Source organism: Poecilia reticulata, linkage group LG23, assembly GCF_000633615.1.
Source record: "Poecilia reticulata strain Guanapo linkage group LG23, Guppy_female_1.0+MT, whole genome shotgun sequence".
NCBI lineage: Eukaryota > Metazoa > Chordata > Actinopteri > Cyprinodontiformes > Poeciliidae > Poecilia > Poecilia reticulata.
In genome coordinates, this window is record NC_024353.1 from 4,158,251 (window position 1) to 4,177,802 (window position 19,552).

Here is a 19,552-nt window from a genome sequence, read left to right on the forward strand (position 1 = left end):
GATAAATTAGTACCCTTAAATAAAATGCAACACTGGCAGTGACAAATTCTTTTAATCAGATTAAATGATACAATGATTACAACTACAGACAGTAACAATGAGGAACACATTTCTAATTTAAAATGTTCATATCTACAACAGAAAGTAGAACGATGACAAAAAAAGATGAAATTAAATAAAAGTCTTTGCTTTAATGTAAAAACTTAGATATCAGGGTGCCCACAATCATTTCAAAATCAACATTTTATGGAAAATGAAATCAGATTACCATCCATAATGTCTTTTACAAAACCGTGGCTTGTTTTTAATTGAGAGCTGCGTCCACTAGGTGGAGTTCTAAATTCAAAAATGTGAAAATGTGTCAACAGTTTTGCAAGAAATAAGTTGCAGGCAAACTTTGGGAGTGTTGCAACTTTAACGAGTTAACTTTGATTAATCGTGCAAAATTCAGCATTATAGTTTTGTTGGAAACATTTAGCTAACCACTCAGAAATATACACTTTACTATGTTGGGTTGTCATAATTTCTTTCAAGCTTCAAGGCACTCGGCACATAATTATTCATCAACACAATCCTGTAAAAAAAAAAAAAGGCACATTATGTTCCATCTCTTCATAAACAATGACAAGTGCAGCCAGTGTCTTTTATAAATGCTCGTTTGCTCTCAAAAACTGAGGATACTGTATTAAGAAATAAGAGTGGGGGGAAAGACAAGTCTTTATTTTTGCATAAGTTACAGAAGGTAACCGTTCATCTCCATTTAAATCCTGCATGCAAGCCAAATAAATATATCCTCTTTTCGTAGAACATAAGACTCAATGGCTTAAGTTTCTGACGGTGCTGCATGTAAACTTCACTTATATTCTCTGATTGTTAATCCCAGATCCAGATGTGGAAGTCAGGTGTCGGCAGGCTTTGCCACATCTGCGTGTTATCGGTGGTTTTGTTGGGGTCTTGTACGCCTAGTAAGGATCCATCTTAATCCTCCTGTGCAAGCAGCAGGTGAACACCATCCCACAGATCTGAAAACAGCAAGTGTCAAGTCAAATGCTCTCCATGGGAGACTGTGGGAAGATTTAAAGCTGTTGACTCCAGAGCAGTGAAGGGTTAAAAGGTGATGGAGTTGGAGGCTACTTGAAAGTAGGAAGCTGGTTACTATGGCAACGGGGGGGATGGACCAAAGCAGACATTACCGCAACATCAGCATGTGTGCACGAGCTTGCAAAAAACAAAAAAAACAAAACAAAAATGAAGCCGGAGGTTGTGGGGAAGTGTGCATATATATTCAGACGCAAATATCTGCACTTTGGTTGCTTCTTCGAAACCTTCAAGTAACTCGAGATATTCTGACTAAACTGCAACTTAAAAGTTTGAGAAAGTTACAAGTTTGTGAAAATAAAGTCATCCTACTTGCAAGGTCCTAGTTCACAGATAAGCAGAATCCATCAATCTCCTACACTAGCTTCTCTTTGCAGGATCATGGTGGGTCGGTGCCCGTTTCGGGCGGCCGTTTGGCAGGCGGGGTACACTCTGGAAAGGTCAACGAACCAGTCACGTCTTTGGACAGCACTAAAGTGCCCAGAGATAAGCTACACTTGTAAGAGGAATTATGAAATTCTGTGGCAAAAGATCCTAGACCAAGATTTCCAGGAGTCTTCTTACTGTAAGGCAACAATGCCACTGAGTGGGACACCGTGTGTCCCAAGATATTACAGAAACAGTCTAAAACCAAAGGCTGTTATTTCAATCCTGATACATTTCATGATGTGTAGAGTCAAACACTGCTTATAGAAAAATCAATTCTCCTATGAAAAAAATAAAAATCTCCAAATACTTATTATGCTTCAAGTTATTTACTGTAGCTTTCCCCTTTCTGACAACGGAAGCATTTTAAAACATAGAGCTGTGTGAAAACAAACAAACTACTTCCTGTTAACAATATTGTGTATTGTGGGAATACACAACAGGCAGCTGGGCAGTTTTGTTTAACTAAGCCATTCCCTGGTAACCAGGGAATGGCTTCCCATTACAACAACATGCATTAGCAGCATATTTCCATACAAAGTCATGCAGATGTATGCTTTAAACAGCACAAAGACAAAAACAGTAAAAAATAAATAAAATCAACAAAACGGATGTCATTCTGTGTGCATGCAGACTGCAGATTTTATATCTGGCACAGAGCATGCATGCCAACAAGGGCAAACATGCAGGCGAATATCCACACAGCACCTTCCAACCTCGTCTATCCATTTGATTAAAAGCACCAAGGAGCTCTAGAGCCAAATTACAATGCACCAAAGTCCTCTTCCTCTTCCTTATAGAGCAGATAGATAAAGCAGGCTGTCAAGAGTGCCCCGGCCAGCTACAGTGAAACCAAACATACAAAACAAAGACATTTGCAACGCACATAAGTCAGAATAATGTAATACAGTTGCTGGGTTAACATGAAACATAAAAAACAAACAAACAAAAGTATGTTGCCATGTTAAGTAACAGACAAAAGGTTAGAGTGAATCAGAGATGATGTAAGGATGTGCCACGAAGAAAAAAAAGCTAATATTTGGAATGGAAAGGTTTGGATTAATAAACAGCAAAGTTCGCACAAGTCCAACTCAAAAACCCATATTTCTAAACTTAAAGCAGTTCTGCAAACAATCTGGACAAATTCCACAAAACATAAAACAACAATGTCTTGAAGCAATTTTCTAAATTGTGCTCATTGAGTGACTAGGAAATCTTGCTATGCAATGGATAATTTGTACTAGCAGGTTACTTAGAATGAATTTTTTTGATCAGATGACAAATTTCATATTTGGAAAAAAAAAAAAAAAAAAGGTCAACTGACCCAAACAGGCATCATATACAGATATCATGTAGTAACATCTTCTTTGGCTCTGGTGTTTATAGATTTTTTCTAAGAGTTTGATAAAAACACAAGTTGTAATGTGGAAAAAGAAGCAAAATAATCCATTATTTAGGCAGCAGAAAATAAAAATCTGCTCACTCTGTGCTATACATGGAAAATGATCAAATCAAATTTGATTACAAGTTCACCCAAATGCATAGGAACCCTGAGTATAGACTTAGAGCATGGCAGAGCACTTACCATATTATTGGGAGTAAAATACAGTTGTATTTTCTAGTGGTACAATTACAAACAAAAAATGACTGATAGTGAAGCATACATTTTGATTGCGGGCAAGTTGGATTTTTTTTTTTGAGCTCTGACTGCATATAGTGATAAATTTAAAGATAAAAAGTTTGCAGTGCTTTTTTTCTACACTACATTTTTCTTTTGTACTAAAAAATTCTTTTGTACTAAAGAATTCTGAAAAAACTGATGAATCGATCCCATATACATGGTTGCACATAAGATGTTCTTCATAATCAACCTCTTTTTTTTAGTTCATCACTGTCCATTTTGGTGCTTTTGGAATCAAATGCTCTTTATAGCAACAGTACATGGAAAGCTGAATTTTACTCATTTCGGAACGGAAATGTGTAAAATTCCATCGATAATGCAACATCTTATCTTTTGCCATTGCAAGTCTTCACTGCTTCGGATGCAATTCAGGCCTCGTATTTTTTTTTTTTTTTTCCCATTAGCGTTCCGATCAATTAAAACTGAGCAGACTGCAGAATGGGTCAGAAATTTTCTTTGAGAGCAAGAAAAAGGGCACGGTGGCTACAGACTAATAAGATGCTGCAGATCAACAGGAAAGCAGTCAACTTCCAAAAAACAAACAAAATACTACATAAGTTTTTTTTTTATGTTCCTACTGACCACCAGCTTGAAAATCACTTTATCTTATAACAATGAAATGCAGCATTACTGTTCACCTTAAACATTTCTGTACACTAGAAAGTAAGCCTATTGGACAGAGTCTATCATCCATCAAACAATAAAGCTCAAAGGATCCATTTCTAGTGGTGAATGATGCAACACCTATGAGCACTTTTGAATGTTTTTTTTTGTTGTTGATGCTCTCATCAGAAGTGTTTTTGCATGGGGTAAACAGAATGCTATGGCAGATTAGAGTATATGCATCAAACAGCTTCACGGCGTTTAAAAGCATGGGTCCATTTCAGCGTGGAACAAATAAAAAGGGCTGATGATGAAGCAGAGTCATCAGTGTAAAATGGAAAAACACTAATATATAAAGGTTTTCTGACCCGCCATGTTAGATTTTCAGTAATGGAAAGATTAAAAAACCCGTCCACCAGCGTTGTGTAAGGTCTTTATTCAACAGAGGCCAGAGGCTCGTTATTTTAGACAATAAAGTCTGATTAAGGTAGATTTTTTTGTTGTTGTCGTTTCCACGGACACGGACATTCTGCTTCTCTACACAGCATTACCACACTGTCATGTTCTACTTACCTGAAGACAGGCCACACCAATTCCCACCGCTCCAATAACCAATAGATGGTCTGCAAGGAACTGCTCCAGCTTAGTGATGCAACCGCCCTGGAGAGGGTTAAAGAAGTCATTTACAAGAGAAGCCAATAAACAGAACACTGTTTGCATTCCCACACGAGTAAATAAAAACTTCTGCAGCAAACATTATTGTACTTTAATTTACTTAATATATCCTCAGCTTGCTGTCATCCAAGCATGAGATGACGGAGAAAGTTAAAAAATGCAGTAGTGCAAAAACTGTGACATGTACTGCATTTTTAAATCTAAGCCTAAATTATTACAAATGCATCCATCATAAATTGCTTGTGATGATCATTTCATCGTGTTGAAGTAGTTATGTTTATGCATCAGCAGACGATCTAGGTGTTGTAAATTACAAAAGGGGGAAATGTAAGGAGTTTGCACTAAAACATAGAAAAATATTCCTTCCCTTCCCAACAGTTCACAATTGTACACGTCTGTAAGTCTGTCCATCACTTAAATTCCCATGAAAACATATTGAAGTTTATAAATGACAAATTACGAGGACCATGAATACTTTTAGTTGCTTGTCTTTTCCAGGTGATAACACTAGAGAACATGGACGTTTTGTTTCCAAAGGCTTTTAAGATCAGTAGGGTGACACTCGCCACCTTTCCATGAGGAGACAAACACTCACCTCCACTTTATAGATGTTGGAGGGATGGTCCCTCCTGCCACAGTCGGGCGTAATGGTTTTACAGCAGCTGTCAGGCACCACCCTGTCCCCCGACTCCTCTGACCTAATGTACGCACTCAGCGTCCAATCATGAGAGTTGTTGCTGCCACAGCACTTGAACTGGAGAAGCAGAAAAATAAAGCAAGGGGTTGGCTGGTGTCGACCTAAAGCATCGAAACATGAAAAACCGATTTAGGATGAAAATATATATACTTTTTTTTTTTGTTTTGTTGCATCTCATCTCCCAGCATCATAATTTCTAGGTTTATATAATCCCTGCAATTGAAAGCTAATCTTCTGCTTCATTGAGATTACACTAATTGAATTTCTGGATTGTTCTGGAACAATTACTTACGTCAACCACAACGACAGCCACAGAATCATGAGTTTCACAACGTCTTTAGGCAAAGTTTGAAGTTACATGAATGTAATTAACAGCAAGTGAAGCAGTGGAGACATAAACTCAACCACACTGATTAACTTCCACTTCTCTCATACATCTTGTTGCAGTCTGTCCACTGCGGATGTGATCGTCTCCTTCCCTTGCTGAGCATAATTCTCAGTCATTGTCTGGTTGAGGTGCTCCTTCAGTTCATCACTCAGCTATAAAAAAATATATATACAAGGAGAAGAAGAGGCACAAAATGAGAGCAAAGAAGAAGGAGACACTTGTTTTAATGAAGGAGAGGGATTGAGTGTGTTCCATAGGTGATTTATTCTGAAACATGTTGAACATACCCAAAACAGCAAAATACTGAATCTTGGGGCAACAAGCAAAGGTAGTTTTTTTTTGTTTGCTTGTTTTTGTAACTAAAAAATAGGTTTAAGTTGAAATCTACCATTTTCCCTTGGATCTGACTGCGGTCTACAAGTGAAGATTCTGACAGCCATAATCAGAGATGATTCCTCTCCAATTAAAGAATTTATGCATTTTTTTGATTTGACAAACAGAAAAATCTTTTCTTCTCGTGTTAATTACATGCCCCTAATCTGAAAATTCCTGAGTTTGTGCAGACATCTCTTTCATAGTGCATTTCATTCCTGTACACCTTAAAGTTTCATCGTGAGCGTTCAGGACTTACCCTCTGGTAGTAAACATAAGCCAGCACGCCAGCCACCAACTCAATCAAGAATATTAACAGCAGGAAGAAGAAATACTGAAAATTAGACAAAAGGACAAGAGGGGAAAAGAGAAATTTGATCAATTAGTCCCAGGATTTTAAAGCATCGAGACATTTTAGCGTCACAATCATCCATGGAGTTGTCAACTGAACCAACTTCTCAGCAGCTCAAGCTGCTTCAAATTGTGACGGCTCAATATAAATTTCCATCATCTGTCATTCGGTTTGCATGCGTCACTTCTGACACAGATGGCAATGCTGCCAGAGAATAAGACGAGTAAGAATGCCGTCTGACAGCCTGTGGAATCTGATTTCTTTGGAGAATCGCTAAATGAGTCCTGCAACTGCAAATATACAATATTTTCTTTTTAATCCAAATCCAAGTATTCAAGTAATGACTGTCATTTTGGTCACTAAAAGAACAAAAACATTCACAATGCTTGAAATATCAAATTATTATTATTTTTTTAAAATCTGAACTTGTGAACGAACAAACAAACAAACAAACAAAAGGCATCACATTGAAAGAAACTGTGCCAAACAAGTTAGTGTCTATGCATGCCTAATGAGCAAGATAAAAACTGAACTTTTCTTGGCTCATATAATAAGAACACATTTATTTGTAAAATGGGTCCTGCACGTAACACAAGCACAGAGCTAATTAGACCTAGCTGTCAGAGCGGGACAAAGTGGTGTAACCACAGCTCTGCTGATACCTCTCCAAAGCCCATTATAGAGACAGATGTTAGCACAGTGGCCAACAAAATAACGCCAAGCTACCGGTAGTAAACATCTGCAGGGATGCAACGGGAACTACTGGAGAACAACGTGACCATTTTACCCAACTGTTCTCGTTTAGAATCAACTTGGCAAAATCAAGTAAATTCCACTTTACACTTTAGTGGGATGCAACTGTCAACGGATATTAACAGCCTACAGTTTCAAAAGAGAGTGTTTGGTGCGGTTTTGTCCAGCCGCATGACATCCGTGTTTCTTTGTGAACTTGCACTCACTGGTTAACTGGTGGACTTGGGCTCATTAGCCTGTCTGCATTGGTAATCATTTTTTTAGGGAAAGTGGGTGAGTGACGCAGTGATTGAGAAGGAAACGTCACTTTATGGAACAAGCATTAACCAGACCGAGTGGTTCTTGTAGGAACTTTGATCAAACTGGTAGCTGATTATGAAAAAGCTCTTTCATGTGTACTATGGTTGCCAAATTTCTTAAAACCACATTTGGTATTTTGCAGCTTTGCCTCAGATGATTTGCTTGAGCCTTACAGAGTGCAAGTAAAGACCTTTGAAGGAGAGAAAATTGATTTTAAAAAATATGAAGATAAAAATACAAAACAAAAATTACAAAACAAAAACCGGGCTACTCAGACGTTGTCCTACATACTGACTGATTTCTACTCTCTGGTGTAACAAAACCTAGCCAAAGGAAGAGACAGAAGTCACAGATATAAACAAAAGTAAGCTGTCAGGTGAGAAGGGGCCACACAACTGTAAATACTTAATTATCTTGCCTGTAGAAAGTGGCACTTTGTTGCTGCAATGGTATCATTAACAGAAACCACAGTTTCTCTTGGTTACAAAAAAAAAAAAAAACACGTCATTTTCTGAGAACAAAAAGAGCAAACACTACAGCCAAGCATTATTCATTCCCCGATAAGCAGCGCATGGAGGCTGCTGATGTTAAAGCAAATAACACAGCATATTCCTGTAATCCTCTGCACGTCGAACTCGTAACTCCTGCAAGCACCGTGCTCTCTTCATATTCCTGCATCCATCAACAGTTGATAGGCAGACCTATAAATAGACCTGCAGCAGAGAACATTCACCTCCCACCTGCTTCTGTCCCTGTGGGCCCCTTCCTTGTAAAATAATGAGGACAGTGAGAGCCTCGTCAGAGTCATTTGTTACCATCTTGTGACAGACCTTTAAAACACGGTTGGCACAGAAGAGATCCGTGTTGTGCTCCTGCGCAGGTGTGATGTAGCTACGCAGAAGCAGCACACATTTTTGTACAAGAGAGTGTACAAAAATGTACAAATATCAATTACTGATGACCACCTTCTTCCTCCAATGACAAGTGGTAGAGTAGATACACTCTCCATCAGCATGAGAATAATAATTTGGGTTTTAAAATCTCTGAAATCCTTATTAATCTTTCCATTTACATAAACTAATCGATATCCATGAATATACTGCCAAATCAGAAAATTGAACATCCAGCAGAAGGTTTTTAATGGCTACATTAAGTGTGCAGTAGTTCTGCATCTTAGTAAGAGACATTTACTCAGATACCGGTGGGAGTGCAAGTATAGATTTTTCAATTTTTAGACAAAATCTGCATTAAGTACGTGATTATTTGGTTCTACAATTTATTACTTATTGGTGGCACAATTTCAAATCAACAATGCAGACTCCACAATAGAATCTGCTTCAATATAAATGACATACCACGTTTACTAAGGATATTCATCTTTAACACTACCCATAAACTAAAACACACATTTCCCTTAGGAATTGTTTTACATTATGGATAAGGACAAAAAAAATTACATCTTCTGAGGCAGCGATATATTGTTGCATACATTTCAAGAGTGCAAATACGATGCGTTTTAGCACAAGCATAAACGAATGCAAATCAAGTTCACAAGTTACAATCTGTTCTCAAGCTGCTAAAAATGCTTAATAAGGTGGTCCATGTAGCAACTATGTCATCGAATTTTAAAGTCAAATTCCTCCATTAAAGCCCCACAATGAATATAGAAATCCTGCTGACTGCGAGTTTATTCAAAACTCTGAACCGTACATATATTTCCTGTTTCTTATTATTCCATATGCATACGAGAGAAATGTTGAGCTCATTATTCCCCAAAAAAAGCGCACCCTCTTCTTTCCCTTCTCCTCATTCAAGTTTATGTCATCCCACATTTTATCTGAGCTTTAGATGATAGGTTTAGCTAGGGGAAAAAAAGTAAATGGTTTAAAAAAAAAAAATAGTTGGAAGCCACAGAGAGTAGACATGAAAAACTAACTGTTCCCCTCATATCATCATGACTGGAAGGAAAGATTTGAACAGGAACTCTCATGAATGTCTTTGTAACTCGTGTCTCACCGTGGAAAGGCAGCTTCTCTGTTCCCGGATAACAGCGCAGCAGCCCAAGAAGCCAGTAACAACCACTAGGCCGCCAGCCAGGATCAAGATATACGCTGAAACAGCAAAAGTGCTGGAGGCCAACAGACTAAGGTAGTCACTCTTCTCCACCAGGGTCCACACTCCTACACCCAAGACTGCAGCTCCACCCACCTGCAAGTGCAAAAAAACAAAACAAAACAAAAAAACAACAATATAATCAGTGTTTCAAAAACGTGTTGCAAATAACTATACAAAAAAAAAAGACCAGCATGATATAACAGCACTTTTGTAGAAGAGTAAGAGTGCCATTAGATGAGTCAGAGGACGGTGGAAAAGTACAAAACGGGCCATAAATTAGGGCAGAGGAGAAAGGAGAGAGGAAACCTGAGCAGAAACATAGAAAAGTGGCACAAATAAAAAAAAAAAAAAAAAACGCCCACAGGAACACTGAGAGTAAGAAAAGGGCATAATAACTACTTCCTTCCACACAATCATGAGCGACTGACCCAGGGAGGTTCTAGATCTGTTTTTCACATCTCAGGAGGTTCACAGGCTGACAAATAGGAAATGCCTCCGAAAGCATTTCACCGTCATCCTCCCTTCCTTTTCTGTCTACAGCAAGATCTTCTTATTCACAGAAAGATATCGCAAGTTAAAGACACATTAGTATGATAAGGATCCCAATCAGAAACAGCTTCACATCAAGAAAAAAGCACATTAAAATTTTCACCGACTACAAAAATCTGTCAATTCTTTTAAATCCCCTCATCATCTAAAGAAAAGCAACTTTTGACATCATTAAAAGCTGCAGATTGTTAGCAATGCAAAGACCAATTTTCTTTCTTTTTTTTTTCTTTTTTTTTTTCTCAATTATCTCTGCAAAACAGCTCAAGCTCATACTGCAATGGCTTTTTTCTTGCTACGTTCCCCTACAGGTCAAGTTTGAACGTTGCACAGCTGTCCTGTCGGCTGAAAACCATGCGTCCTTTTCCTTCTACCTCACAGTGATGCTCCAGTTCATGGCAATCGTTCACTTGCATGCAAACTCCAAATAATCTAAATAATAACCTCACTTTAGGCTGACAATATGCATTTTTCAAAACTTGCTGCAGCTGTTCTGGAGTTGTACAACCTGTTCCGTTAAAGAAAACACAGCATAAGGAAAGTGGCATAATTTTGATCTTTCCTGTTGAAAGCCACTTACCCAAAAAAGAAAGTTAAACAGAAAGAGCAGATACTTGAGGCAAACTGTCAACCAGTCTTCCTCGTCATCTTTATAAGCCATTGACATCTTCTTAGCTGTAGGTCGCTCCAGAGAACACAGACTTTATTGTTTCCTGTAAAAGAAAAGGAAAACAAACAATGGATGGGAAATTAGACGTCGAAGTGTGGTTTTGTAAACGGTTACATTTCTCCTAGGATCTGATGCATTTATGAGCTCCAATAAACCAAGGGTTAAAAAAAAACAATAAATAAATACAAAATTTGCAGAATCGTCTTTTCTTATGTCACAACATACGTCCCTTCATTATTCACAGCACTGAACAAGCCGTATCCCTTTGAATGATTAATAGAGAAGACTGTGTGGTCTTGAGTCTGTAAATAAAAGGTCAGGGAGTGGAAAGCACTTAGATCCATAAAACTGATCTATAGTGTTTCCTTCAAATCGACAGCAGGGGGGAAAAAAAGAAAAAGAAAAGATGAGAAAAACATAAGTTCAATAAGGCATCCAACAAATTCTAAAACAAGGACTGGATCAGTCAATGGCACTCTTAAAATAGAAGGTGCTCATACACTTTATAATTTATTTATTCTTTTTTTACTCAATCTATATTACATCGTATTTCCACCACAAACTTCAACGCAGTTTAATGCAGAAGAAAAAAAAAACAAGAGTGCACTTTTGTGCATCCATCACATAAATTTAAAGAAATTACAATGAGGTTCGTGGTAACAATGCAAGTGGAAATCTTCAAAAGCTATACCCATTATCTGATCCATAAGCATTTTTATATGGATACTGTTTACCAAGTTACAGTTAGGAGAAAATAATTAGTAATACTAGATAACAGAGTAGTGTGGCGGCACTGTGGCAAGGAAGGTCCTGGGTTTGAATCCGAGGACCTTGAGTAACTTTTGTAGTCATTTAAACAGTTACAGTTTTGGTTACTGTTCATGAAAATATTTTACATTGCATCTTTATTTCTCTTAAAAGTCACAAAATACATTTGTTGTTTTAAGAATTTCAACGTTTACCTAGTGTTTCTTCATAACAAAGACATGTTATTTTACATTTTCTTAGTCTGAATTTTTCTCATGATTATTTTTGGCGCATTCTTGACCCTCTGTTTTAAGCACTTTGTGTTACATTTGACTTTATAGAAAGTGCTCTATGAATGAAGTCTGATTGATTAAATAAAAAAAATATGTCTAATAAGTTATAGTATTTTATCCTAAACGTTGCTTCTTTTTAAACAAACAGCTTTCATCACAAGGCCTCCCAGTGAGTGCCGTTCAAGTCGCTTTGAACCTGTTTTTCTACGAAAAAATTTTTTTTTAGAACTTTGGCCACCCTGTTGTGTCTATCGGCGTCGTAAAATGAGGAAACATTAAGAAAATATTCATTTTGTTTTACGGCACAGGACAAACTTTCTTACGCACTTCCTCGGGACACGGGACATACGCAGTCGAGCATCCTGGAAAATAAACACACCTGCGTTGGTGATACGCAGGATAAAGTTTAACAGCATTACCACGCACTTATCGAAAAACAAGCGTCCCATTCACACAACATGGACAGTACTCACCGTTTTAGCGCTGGACGAAGGGCTTCGGGTTCCCGCTGTTCCCTCCGGAGCTCAGAGGACGCCGCAGCAGCAGCGGTGGGCGGTTTGTCCGGTCAAGCTTGTTGCTTTCACGGTAATCCAATGTCTGCTGTAGTGGTGCGTTCGAGTGCAGCTCGAATTTTTAGATGCTATATTTTTTTAAACGGACGTGACAGCAGCGGAGCTGACGCACGTCCTATAAGGCAGCTTTTTTTTTTTTCTTTCAACAAAGAATTATGCATTTTTATCAAATGTATGTGCTTATTTTGAGAGCCACATGCGTTTAAATTCTGATTCAAAACAAACGTGCTCTAATAAAAGTTCCAAGACATCAGGATCCATGATCCTAACCTCCTCCTATCCCTATTCCACTCTTTGTTGCCATTTTTTAAAAGACTGTCTCCAACATTTGTTGACATAAAAACTGAATAAAACTAAATTTGGAGTAACATAAAACTGACATACACATAGCTCTTCTAATTGGAAGACTGGTCTGTAAATTGTAGTCGGAGTTGCCAGGAGGGAGATGAGCACTGGGCTTTCACCGTTTACAGGGTCACCCTGCTTTCACTGGGAGATGAAAAGAAATGAATGAAACAAATCGAATCATATGAATGTGCGTCCACTGTCCCCAGAGGATTGTTGTTAGTCTGATTTATCCACTTCCAGTCCAGTTTTGACATGGGCTAGGAGTCATTGTCCTGAAGGACCACCCAGTTTTGTCCATGCTGTTGATTTGAGGTAAATTTGAAGAATTTAAAGATAATATATATGTTTTTCATTTCTCCATCCACTCACCTGCAGTGAAACAGACTCTGAGCGTGATGCTGCCACCACCTTGCTTGACTTTTGGAACAATGCCAATGTGCTTATTATACTTTACATAGATGAAGCTGCAAGTTAACAATTTTTTTGGTGAACTGGTGAACACAGACAGAAATGTCTTATACTTGTTTTTTACCTTTATTGTGACTCAGATCTTTTAACATGGAGGCGGAACTGAAACACAGCCAGACTGGCAATACTGTGCGAAATGTATTTTTAAATGAGAAGACAAGGCAGAGCTATATAAAGCAATACTTAAAGACATAAAAATGAAAAAATGCCTCCATACCAACACCCGGATGATCACTGATTGTCTTTAACACAATAATCTTTTCTTTGTCATAAGCAGACTTCCTCTTCTGCCAAAACAGACCCCATGGTAAGCATGTTTTTGCCTCATCTTCCCAGAGAGTAATTCAATATGTAAACTGTTAGGAGTAAATGATGGCCAAAGGCATTTGTGGTATCTTGGCTGGCGACAATCAGTCTGCCAAAACAACATTAGTTGGCAAGAATTGCAATCCATCAGGCTTAAATATTGTTTCCCCCTCAACAAAACCTCATTCAGCCACAGCGAGAAAACAAAAAAACACGAGATTATTAAGGTTCATTGGTTGGAATTTGGAGCATGTTGGGTTTTCCGTCTCCGTGAACGTGACACAATGTAGCAGAGGGAGTTTCCGCTGAAGCCAGCTCATTTCTATGAGCAGTCTGCTTCTGCAGGGGTTCGTTAATCACCTCAAGGGCTTTTCGTGTCTTGCTGATTCTCCGATTCTCTCTCCCAAAAAGCAGGAGAGTTAGAGATGGGGCATGACCGAGCATGCATGTAAAGCACAAAGCGCTTGAGAACAAAAGCAAACATGACATCCTTCAATTTGAGCAGACAAAACTCTAAGATAAGTAAACATAGAACAGAAAATAAAACGTACAAAATGAGGTTTACCTGTGGGATTTTTTTTTTTTTTTGCTTGACTACCTACAGTAGAAACTGCTGCTGTTAAATTCTTTTCTCTTCTTTGGTTCTGCTCGCTTCTTGAAGCAGGATTTGTTTTTAAAACTGTCCAGTTTGCTTAATGTTTTGCAGTGGCTGACCTCTTGTGGTCAAACTCTCCTGGAAGCAACAGAGAACATGTCAACCTGACCTGGCTGAAAACTGGGCCCCTTTATTTACACGGGATTATCAAGGCAATTATTTACGTGACACTGACGTAAAGAGTTTCTACTGTGCATCCTCTTTGCTGCTTTTAAATTGACAGAAGAGGAAGAACCGATCCTGAATGAAAATCACGGAATTCCCCCGAGGCTGTTGAAAGTAAATTAGAAAAGCCATCTCTGTGAAAGCTTAGAGCAACGCTTCCATCTCAAAGCTCAGCAAAAACATACTAAGTACCAAAGAAAGATGAGAACTAAAAGCAATCTGTGTATGAGAATTCGCTGTCAGCAGATGGAGCAGAGCAGCGTGGCACTGCACCGGACAATTTCTCAAAAGAAACGGGAGTCGGGACGAACCGGTGCCAGACTCACCATCAGAACTCATAATTATTCTTTGGGGAGATTGATTTTTAAGTGCTTTAACAAGAGAAAATGTGGAAAATTTGTACTGTCCTCCGAGGATGACCCACCCTCTTCTAAAACCTGTGTGAAGGTAGTAGTTTTATGTGAACATCTGTTTAGCGGGGTCCCTTAAAATGTGGCGCCAACACGTGTGCGCTCGACGGCCTGAGGTTAATTCTGACAATATGGTTCGCTTTGTCTTGTGAAAGAGAAAGTCGACATTTTTACTTCTTCAACTCGAACATCAATCGTCAAATCAAACATTCCCGTCACTAATCAAGCTGCCATTTGCATCTGCTAATGGTAATATGAAAAAAAAAAAAAAAAAGCATTGACGAGGTGACAACTTGGGCTAAGGTTGAAAAAAAGCTCCAAGCAGAGTCTGATTTTAGGGCACACTTACAGCTAAGCCCATCCCAATTATACAGAAAAGGGAAACTCGGAAGGAAAAATGGCAACATCATATGACCTCATAGTACAAAGACAGCATTGTCAATTCAACAGGCTCCGATTCAGAGTTTTATGTAGTCAATTTTTTTAATGATAAGCTGATTTTTTTTCATTGCACTGTCAAAAGCAAAAGCGTGTTAGTAATTGATTTCCCACGCATCTCTCGGATAAAGCTGTAAACAATAAATAACTGAACAAATTGTATAAAGTAGTGACTGGAGTATTGTTTTTCTTAGATTTAATGGTACCTGAAGTATCTTAATAAATTATACGCATTTTTGGGAGCATGGCATAGAGTTTGTTGCTTGGTTGCTTTTTCAAACAGATCAGGCATTCAAGAAACTTTTAGTAATTTAGGACTTCTGGTTTCCTCATCACCAACTACATGCCAGGGAAAAAGCTTTTCCTGTGCTAGGTATTATCAAATTACATAACTGTACTGAGACATTAACTGGGACCGTGTTTCGGTCAGATGATATTTAACTTCTGAAGCAACAAACACTCTTCAGGTTAGTTTAAAGATAAATATGTGAAAAGCCCTCACGTGGCCAGCATTAGGCACAGTGGAGGATCTGTGATGCTGTGGGGTGACTGTCCTACTTGCACTTAACGTCGTTAGAGACTCATTGAAATGACAGAACATTCTGAACACAAATCATTCAGCCCTTGCCAGAAAACCTGAAAACTGGTTCCAACTGGGTCTTTAAACACATATTGATCCAAAAAATGCAAATCAATGCTTTATTAAATGAGATTTTTATTATAGAGTTGTCTACACCTGTGAATGCATTTAGTTAAATATGAAAAGGTCTAAAAAAAAAAAAAATCCTTTTATCCCGTGGCCAGTTCCAACATCTTCTATTGTGCATGAGTGAGCTCACCATACTTACAGTTTCTGTTCTTAATGGTTTAAAATGAAGCCTGACAGATTACATCCACACTGCTTTTGTCATGTTAACAGCTTTATTAAGCTTGCAAACCAGTCAATAGTAATGTGCCCACTGCTTTCACTCCTGTGGGCTCCTGCCTCCACACTGATTTGCGTGTGTGTGTGTGCTGTGAGTGTGAATGTGAATGTAACGCGTGGGCTGATGTTCTTAAGCTTTGCTGATAATGAGGCTCACCAATAAGTATGACTAAAACCTGGTTTGTGATATTGGGTCTCATTTTTCATTACCAGGATATCAGGCTATTTTTTTAAGGCAACATTTCTGGGGGGGGGTTTTTTCCCCTAAGTTCCTAACAGAATCTTTTGATATATTATTAAATGTGTGAGATGAACAGCGTGGATAAATATGTCTCTCAATCACTCTTATAAGTGTATATGGCCCCGTTAGAAAGTTTTTGTGATGTAAAGAAATAAGACTACAAGAAAACCTTGCAAAAATGTCAACGATTTTAGAGATATGTTAACCTGGTTACATAGGTGTGAAATTCCTAATACCGTACCTAAAACTTTGTTAAAGCGCATTTTGATTTCGTTTCAACATCGTTTCTGACAGGGGTCTATCACTATCTTGTTTTAACTAAAATAATTGATTTTGGGGGGGTTTTTTCACTTCACAAAAGCCTGAGAGATTAATAGGGAGGTGTACGCTTTTGCGCTTTCGGATGTGGCTTTAAATGATAAGAATTCAAAAACTTTCACAAGGCATAAATGGTGTGCGAAAAGTTGAATAAAAGTGCCTCGTTGAACCTTGTGTTTCATGGATGTCTTGGAGGGCCTCACGATGTGTGCAATGAGGTGGAACATTGAATTAGAATGATTCAGTCAGTCGAACACGAGGTCGATGGAAGTTGTAAGAGAATATGCAGCGATAGGAGGAATGAGACCTAAAACGGTAACTGTGTAAGGCAGAGGGGGGGGGGGGGGAAATATATATATTATAGTGAATCACACTGCTTGAAACAAACTCAAATCCTGCTGCACTTGAAGTCAAAATGAGTTTTGATAGTATACATCTAAGTGTTGTTCCTAAAAGTCACCTAATGCAGCTTAACTGGAGGGGAAAGGTAGCACAAATATTTCGAGTTTCAGCAGGAATAGGATGTTCGTTTTTTTATGTATCAGAAAAATGCTTTCATGTTTACAGATCAATGAATGCTTTGTGAGGCAGAGTTTGTTTATGTGGAGAACCATGTCATATTTCCTACTGGAAAGCCTGAGGAGTGTTTTTCTTTAATATTCCCATCATTTCGTAGTCTAAACAGCAGCACAATTCTCCTATGGCTGACATTCTTAGAACCGATTTTATGAAAGATATTAAATCACTATGTCATTTTTTTTTCTTAGTCTGCATACGCAAAATCACAACTACAACAACCCATTAAGTGCTGCAAAAAATATTTGCCCTCGTAAATACAGGTTTATCGACAGACGAATTTAAAGAATAACAACATTAAAAAGGAAAGAAATGTCCTAAAAAGAATCCAACTCCCATGACATAAAAGTAGTGAGACCTATATCCTTACTAGATTGTCACTCCCCAGAAATATTAGTTGAAACTTGGGACCCTAATTATTTTCGAATTTTTGCAATTGCATCGTAAAACTCTGGCCATTTGCCCTAAAACTGTTAGACGAGACCACGGAAATTGACAATTTGCTCATTTTGTTTCGCAATATTCCGCGCATTTTCACAGGACCAACCTTTTGGAGTTTAGTAATAATTGTAAATTGTGAATATTTGTGGCATTTTTATGCACTGATACAATATTTCCTTCGTAGTTCTGCTGTGCATCAGGTTTAAAATTAGCAGCAAAATGAAGTCCACCACCTACCTTTCACACCTCCTCAAAAACAATGCTGCTACATGTCTTTGCTTGAATTCCTATTATTCATACTCTTGGTCTGTGCTTGATCATAACAAAGGGTAGAAGTTTGTGTTTTTGTTGGGTCAGTAGAGGAAACAAATAAAAAAAAAAATCTCTGATAAAATCACATATTTCACACTGCCTGGAGAGCGTTAGAGAAGGCCTTGGTGGTAGCTGTTATAACTAACCCAAACTGCCAGCACAAACAAAGCATTAATTACTAGAGCTAAAATGAAGGAGTTAGGGCATAACAGTGATTATCTAAAATTAGAGGGAGGGAAGAAAAACAGCCATTTTAGCTCGACTTCCTGGCTTGCAGGCACTCAAGAGTTGAGGTGATTTTGCAAACAAGAGGGGAAATAAACAAAGATCATTCTCACAAGGTGGAGGGTAGTGGGAGAAAGAATAATGGCTGATCCATTTAAATGAGAATGGAACTAAAAATACACCTTGTGTGTTACTGGTTGAAATGGCGAGAAGGACAGAAACCTCGCAAATCTCAGCACCCAAAAGGTCAGGTAGCTTCAGACAAGAGACATGGAATCGAACCTCCGTACCCGGCATGGCGGCCACGCTTTTGCCCCAAAGACTTTGGACTTTGGACTTGGGAACCTCTCTGAGGAAACACCCAAACCTGCTGGGCGCCCATCAGCTCAACTGAGAGTGACTGAAACTTAGAAGCACCAAGAGAGGGAGGCCACAACACCAACCCGTCTGGTGAGAGGACCCGTCAAGGGCATAGAGGCCCCCACCGGAACACAGCACAGTTCCCTTCACCCACAGTTGGCACCATGCATCCTCAAGAGCCACAGATCACCAGTAATGAATCCATCGCTCCACCAGGTGACCCAAGCGCCTCAACACAATCAACACCACACCAAGGGGGTTTCCCCCTGTGAGACAGCCGTGGCTCTCAAGGTCATGTCTACGTCATCAGTCTGTGCAAATCCAGCGCAGAAACAGAATCATGTGAAATGTTGCTACGAATACAGGCATCTGTTTATGAAGTGCATCAAAACTGGGGTTGCAATCAGGGCGTTGGAGACCCCGCTGGTTGCTATCAGCAGTCTACATAACCCCCGCACCCCCCCCATTCCCTCCCCCCCCCCTGCACCAAGCCAGTTTGAGTCTGATGTTTCTGTAACATCACTTTACATATAGTCTGTCACCTGAGGAAAAAACATGTTAGTTACTTAAATAGTTATTTAATAAAGATAAAATCCCCGCTCCCCTAAATAAGCTTCCATGGACACTCTCAACTTTAGGCTGGAGTCAGCAATCCTGAAAATATATCATTTAAGTTGTTATGTTATGTACATTTGATGTAGATTTATAACACTGAACATTTTTCTTAGCAGGGTTTAAGTCTTTAGGGTCAGTCTTTGATTCCAGCTAGTCAGCTCGAGTCTTGTGCCTTTTGTGATGTCATCAACACAAATACACTAAAAGCAGAATTAGCTGTTTCTGTAATTCTGCAGATTGACCAAAAACATAGTATTTTCAAACCTTCACTTAGCTGTGATTTTTATCGTCGGTATTATTTTTGTTGTGGGAATAATCTCACTGGGTATACTATCTGTAATCTAGCTTCTGGGGAAAAAAGAAAAAAAAAAAAGAAAGAAAAAAGGAGCGAGCGACTCAGAGTCACAGAGACCTTTAGTTTTCAGAGTGCGTAGGAAGTCTGGCACCGTTTCTTGTTTTGG

General features: G+C 38.7%; 1 protein-coding gene across 3 annotated transcripts; it reads right to left on the reverse strand.

The window, feature by feature from the left end:
* Window positions 1–33: 33 nt before the first annotated feature.
* On the reverse strand, window positions 34–12,349 carry tspan11 (tetraspanin 11). Of its 3 annotated transcripts, XR_532703.2 has the most exons (10): window positions 12,190–12,349; window positions 12,044–12,078; window positions 10,587–10,719; window positions 9,362–9,553; window positions 6,200–6,274; window positions 5,616–5,720; window positions 5,079–5,237; window positions 4,382–4,468; window positions 2,233–2,365; window positions 34–1,022 (listed from the first exon to the last, which is right to left on the reverse strand). XR_532703.2 is itself a non-coding variant. In XM_008400626.2 (8 exons), exons 2-8 carry the CDS (start codon window positions 10,671–10,673, stop codon window positions 963–965), a joined length of 765 nt encoding a protein of 254 aa, XP_008398848.1. In that variant the 5' UTR covers window positions 10,674–10,719; window positions 12,190–12,341; the 3' UTR covers window positions 34–962. The 3 variants fall into 3 exon arrangements, 1 of the variants encoding a protein (XP_008398848.1); XR_532702.2 differs by lacking the exon at window positions 12,044–12,078 and having other exon boundaries at window positions 12,190–12,348; XM_008400626.2 differs by lacking the exons at window positions 2,233–2,365; window positions 12,044–12,078 and having other exon boundaries at window positions 12,190–12,341.
* Between the last annotated feature and the right edge of the window lie 7,203 nt (window positions 12,350–19,552).